We start from the raw sequence: 6,001 nt of genomic DNA on the forward strand, positions 1-6,001 counted from the left end.
CTCAGCTCACTCTAGCCCAGCCTCAGCTCACGCTAAGCCGGGGCTTCCAGGGTTTTATGTTTACGCGGCGCAATGCAACGCAACGCTACGCGTAAAAAGACAGTATAAGTCATTATAATCAGTAATTATGTCCCCACTGGATGCAACAAATGCCTGCTTCGTTTATAATGGGTTTTAATGTTTTTGTCTCTTTGCTCTTGGCCGGGACAGGCATCACAGTATGGTAAGGGGCGTAACATTTCCGTCTCATTCGGCCAATCACAATGCACTGGACAGTTGGCCAATCAGAGCACACCTGGCTTTTTCAGACCGATGAGCTTTGTAAAAATCGACGCGTTTCAGAAAGGCGGGGCATAGAGTAGAAACAATAATGTACAGTATGTGGAAAATAATGTGTTTTTTAAACTTTAAACCGCATAAACACATTTCATTACACCAAATACACAAAATAATGTTCTTTTTAGCAACATCATATGACCCCTATAAAAAGAAGAAGAAGACGACAAGACTTTGTTGCGTGAAAAATATAATACAGAAAGGAGAATCTTGCAAGATCAGATATATGAGTTGGAACAAGAATGGAGTTTGAGGGGGATTTTGGCAGCAGGTAAGAAAATGGGGGAATGTAAGGTGTCTTTAATTTTCTTAAAGATACAGAGCACATTATAGCCTATAGGTGTGTGTGTGTGTTTATTTTTATTTATTTATTTTGTTTATAATTTTAACTATGCACCTGAACAAGTTGGTTGCGAGAGAGAGAGGGTTTTGTTGCGTTATTTATGCCAAGCCGCAAGGTGGCGTCACAGACGAGTAGATGGAAGTTTTCGTGCAAAACATGCGACGAAGAGACCACAAGAGATGTCAACAAATCTATTGAAAGTGCTGCTGTCAACTCGAGAGCTAAATTTGACCATTGACCACTAAAATCGACCGACATCTTCCTTTCATGAGTATTTAACAAGGATCTCAAAATGGCAGAAGGAAACACTCTTTCCGGTGTAAATGTTGTGCTTGTTATGGCCTTCGGCAGCTTGGTAAGTACCCAACTGCATAATATTTGTATTAATTTAATTATTGAACGTAGTCTGAATACGTAAATGCTTAGTTGACTAATAGTAATAACAACTACAGCAGCAGCAGTAAAGCTGAAGCAAGGTGTCTGTCTTAAAACCTAACGTTATGAGTTGCCCATCCAGAAAGCGTCGTATTATGGCACCCATGATGCCTGAAAAGTACTGTCTAGATAAGCAGCGCATTAACGTTTGAGCCTCTGTCTGCTGAGAATACCAGCTAAAATAAAGCAGGCCGTGTCAGAACTGTAACGTTATTTGAGTGTGCAATGTGTAGAATGAACCGTCTGTGATTCTGCAGGTGTTTGTGCTGCTGTTCATCTTTGTGAAAAGACAGATTATGCGCTTCGCTATGAAGTCTCGCAGAGGACCGCACGTCCCGCTGGGTCACAACGCACCAAAGGTATCACATCCAAAATGGCACTTGTGTCTTTGTAGAGGACATTTAATTTGATTAATTCCTCTGAGACCATACTTGCCTGGTTTATTGTAGTAACTAAGATATTTTTGGGAAACTGTTAGTATAAAATTATAAACAGTTAAACGTCTCCATGTCTTATGATTTGTATTATTTGTGTTTTACTTCCTACTTAATTATTGTTTAGGCATAAAGTAATTTTCGGTCTTCAGACTTTACCTTCTGGATTCTTGTGGAGAGTCCCATATATGCATCTAATTTGCATTGTATTAACAATATAACTGGCCACTTTCGTTTATATGATGCTGTTCTTCTGTTTATACCTTTATGATGCTTCTTGCTGCAACTACTAGTAAGTTTGTAATGCACTGAAGAAAGGCTGCATCTTTCACAGGAGCTGAGAGAGGAGATTGATTCCAGTTTGTCAAAAGTGAACGATATTCGTTATGAGCCACATTTACTCTCTAAAGATGACAATCGACTGAATCGTCAAGGCCAGAATGGTGAGAGAAACAAAGAAGCTCCTGGAAGTTCTTTGTAAATACTGTTGCAGATGTGAACACTTATGTCTGTGTTTGTGTTTGTGCAGGTTGTTATAATTACCTCTTCAGAATGCAAGCGTTAGATGCCATCAGAGACTCCGGTGAGACCCCCTTCTGACTGCGTGCAGCCAAAGATTGTGTCGTGTCAAGCCCAGTGGTTACTGGAAAGACGTTTTATATTAATTTACCTTAAATTCTCATTAATATAAAAGCCTAGACGTTTTCATTTTAATTTAATTTGATGATTTGATCTAGAAATGATCACAATTCTACAGTAATTTAGAAAATGTATAGTTTTTGTTTCAGTTTACACGTTACATTTTATTTTGACTCTGTCTTTTAGTTTTCTCAGAGTTGTTCTACTGTAATTTGTTTGTTTTATTTTTTGTAGTTCAGAGCTGTTAGTTAAGAGGTACTTAATAATATGCTGTGCATAAAAACCTAAAATGATTTTAAGGCCATTTTTTATTTCATTTAGTTTTGGAGACATTAAAATGCATTTTAGTGCATAGTTTTAGTTCTCCGGTATGTTCATTTTCATTTGTTTCAGTAAACATTTTTACATTTATAGTAATACTAATAATAACATTAATAATACTGCCATAACTTCACAAAACACAATTTTGCAACTCTTTTTATATACTACCATTACAAAGTTTGGGGTGAGTGAGATTTTTTTTTAATGTTTGTTAAAAAAGTCTTATATTGCTCAACAAGGCTGCATTTATTTGATCTGATTTCTGTTTCAGTGTATTTCTATTATTCCTATGATGTAAAGCTGAATTTTTTAGTGGCCATTACTCCAGTCACATGATTCTTCAAAAATCATTCTAATATGCTGATTTGATGCACAGGATACATTTATTATTATTGATTCTGAAAATAGTTGTGATGCTTAATATGTTTTTGTGGAAACTGTTATATGATTTATTTATTTAAAGAGCGTAATTGATCTAAAATAGATTTTTTGGTAACATTTAAAATGTCTTTCATTTAATTTTTAATGAAATTTAATGCATCCTTTCTGAATAAAATAATTAATTTCTTGAAAAAAAATGTACCCAAAACTTTTGAACAGTGGTGAATATTAAATTTATAATCATTTAGTTACATTATACACATAATGGAATATACATTTCATTTTTAACTTACGAATTAAATATGCAGTGTTAACTTATATTATATTTGTGTACTATATTATTAAGTTTCACCTGGTGAAAATCATTTTGTAATGAGCTTGTGAAATAGAAAACTGTATGCATACAGGTCTAGCTTGATCTGACATGATCTGGTTCCGTCCCACCTGTAGATATCCCGTTTCATGAGTTATGTCACAGTGCCAGCGCTCTGACCGGCCGCCGCTACAAGAAGTGGCTGCAGGACCTGCGAAACTCTCACTCTCTGTACAAATCAAGTCACTGTGCATTAATAGATCGCTTACTGGAGGGCTACGACAACGCTCGCCATGGGACAGGGGTCAGTCTGAGTGCAAATGTGTGTTAAATGGTTTTGTACAGCAGGGGGCGCTGCAGGACACATATAAGAGGCTTGCGATTTCTTTCCTGTAGGTGTTTGGTGAGGCAGAGTTCGTCAAGTACAAGGACGATCTGGCAGAACTGGCTGCTGTGTAAGTGCTGCTGTCCAATTTTTGCTGTTTATCTCTCAAATTATCTCTCTTTTCACTCTGTTCTTCCTCTTTTCTCCACAGTGTGAAGACCCACTCCAGCACCACCAGTCTAAACCAGCAGCACCAGTCAGCAGCTAAAGATCTGACCAGCTCCTCTGGCCCGCCGTCTGCCTCTACCATTCAGGTCACGTACCTGCCGTCCACCGGACAGCGCAGCAAGAGGCCCAAACACTTCCTGGAGCTCAAAAACTTCAAAGACAACTATAATACACTGGAGAGCACACTTTAGAGATTGGAACCCTTTTGAGGAACTGTGTAAATATAACTCAGAAACTGTGAATCAGAAGTGTTCAGTTCTCACTGGAAAAGCCTTCATGTAGAAATGAAAATAGTCAAATGGCCTCAAATCACATTGAGAATGTGAGAATGATTTAATATATGACACAATCTGTGGGATAACCATCCGTGCAACTGCTTTGAGAGCAATGCGAGAATGTTATGTTTGTAGTTTTAAAGTTTTTCTGATGGAGCTAACAGGAAGAGCTTTTTTGTCTAATGTTAAAAGTCACTGTTTACCTGCTTTTATTTGCGAGAATGGCCTTTTAATGTGAACAGGGAGTGTAAAGTTTATATCTTTGTCCAAAGAGCGCCAACAAAGCGCCCTTTAACTGAGATGATAGCATTTTAACTGGATTGACTTTACTGGAACAAACACATGAATTAAAAAATAGTTGAATGGACATTAAAGGGACAGTTCACCCAAAAATTAAAATGTACTCACCCTCCACTTGTTCCAAACCTATGAGAGTTTCTTTCTTCTGTTGTGCACAGAAGAAGAATGTTGGTAACAAAACATACATTCTTCAAAATACCTTTTTTTTGTGCTCAACAGAAAGAATTTCTTAACAGGTTTGGAACAACTAACCCATGCATTCATGGGTAAACTAGCCCTTTAACTGTCCAATTTTATACGAAGGCTACTTCAGTTTGAGGTTTCTAAATAAGAACCTGTCCCACATCCATGAAAGACAATTTTATTAACTTCTGTGCGATTGATTATTTCTTTTCAAGTGCAATTGTATTTTTTAAATGAGTTGGTGTAAATGTGTGTATAGGTTTGAGTCATGAATTGATATGGTTGTTGTATGAGAGACTGTCTATTTTGACTTTCACTGTATTCTAAAGTCTTATCAGATCTAATAAATTGTCTGCGTCTTCTGTACCTGCGCTGCTCTGTCAGTAGTGGTCTCTTCTAACCAGACGTCACTGGTTCGGTATGTAATCCAGGGCTGTTCCTGGAGATCTACTTCCCTGTTCAGTTCAGTGCAGTGCTAACCCTGCTCCAGCACACCTGTCTGCAATTATCAAGTGTTTCTGAGGAACTCAATTAGCTGGTTTAGCTGGTGCGTGTTTGATAAGGGTTGGAGCTGAACTTTCCAGGAATAGAACTGGGCTCCCCTGATGTCATCTATTCATTTTTTTTTTTTTACTCCAGTCCTTATATATATATTATATCAGACCTTTAATATTTCTTAAATAGTTAATGCATACAATACACAAATGTTCAAATGTCTGTTTTTTTTAAAATTATCGTTTTGTCTTATGCTCACCAAAGCTGCATTTATTTGATTAAAAATACAGTAAAACTGTAATATTGTGAAATATTGTTCCATTTTAAAGTAACGGTTCACTATTGTAATATATTGTAAAATGTAATTTATTTCTGTTATGCAAAGCTGAATTCTCAGCATCATTACTCCAGTCTTCAGTGTCTCATGATTCTTCAGAAATGTTTCTAAAATGCTGATTTGGTGCTGAAGAAACATTTCTTATTATCAAAGTAAGATAATAATTCAAATAATTTTTTCCCCCAGAATTATTTGATAAATACAAAGTTAAAAAGAACAGCGTTTATGTGAAATAGAATGTGACGTTGTTTGCAGTAGTTAGTTACGTTTTAAATGTATTTACTATGACTTTTGATTCATTTAGTGCAGAATTGCTAAATAATAATCTACAGCAGCGTATGTATAAGCAAGCTCCTAACAGGCAATTGTGACCCTCAAACAACTTGAAGATAAAATATGGGGACAAGCAATGTGAGGGGAATAAAATATCCTGGTGTGCTTACAGTGGAGATCAGACTACTTCATGTCATAAAATTTTGATAGGATATATATTTCATTGTTTTTAAGATACCATAAAACTAACCATAAACCACATTCCTTTGCAGACACAGAAAAGGCAAGACAACAACAACACTCATGAAACAAATTTATTTAAATATACAAGATGCCATTAATTCAAGCATTGCAAACCACTCGTTTTTACTACAAAAATATTA

General features: G+C 36.3%; 1 protein-coding gene across 1 annotated transcript; it reads left to right on the plus strand.

Annotated features, from left to right (window-relative positions):
• Window positions 1–822: 822 nt before the first annotated feature.
• LOC107594869 (uncharacterized protein C1orf43 homolog) lies at window positions 823–4,434 on the plus strand. The gene is made up of 7 exons (XM_016285078.1): window positions 823–1,034; window positions 1,372–1,473; window positions 1,883–1,991; window positions 2,078–2,131; window positions 3,340–3,506; window positions 3,599–3,657; window positions 3,739–4,434. The coding sequence occupies exons 1-7, from the start codon at window positions 972–974 to the stop codon at window positions 3,944–3,946; spliced, it is 762 nt and encodes a 253-aa protein (XP_016140564.1). The 5' UTR covers window positions 823–971; the 3' UTR covers window positions 3,947–4,434.
• Window positions 4,435–6,001: the final 1,567 nt, after the last annotated feature.

This window comes from Sinocyclocheilus grahami, unplaced genomic scaffold (assembly GCF_001515645.1).
Source record: "Sinocyclocheilus grahami isolate Dianchi unplaced genomic scaffold, SAMN03320097.WGS_v1.1 scaffold11.1, whole genome shotgun sequence".
NCBI classification, from domain to species: domain Eukaryota; kingdom Metazoa; phylum Chordata; class Actinopteri; order Cypriniformes; family Cyprinidae; genus Sinocyclocheilus; species Sinocyclocheilus grahami.

What these genes read in the sequence shown, in the direction of transcription:
- LOC107594869 (XM_016285078.1), top strand. Translation starts at nt 972, where the DNA reads ATGGCAGAAGGAAACACTCTTTCCGGTGTAAATGTTGTGCTTGTTATG. An exon ending in TGGGTCACAACGCACCAAAG is followed by an intron (nt 1,474 to 1,882) that starts GTATCACATCCA and finishes CATCTTTCACAG; the next exon opens with GAGCTGAGAGAGGAGATTGA. An exon ending in ACGCTCGCCATGGGACAGGG is followed by an intron (nt 3,507 to 3,598) that starts GTCAGTCTGAGT and finishes TCTTTCCTGTAG; the next exon opens with GTGTTTGGTGAGGCAGAGTT.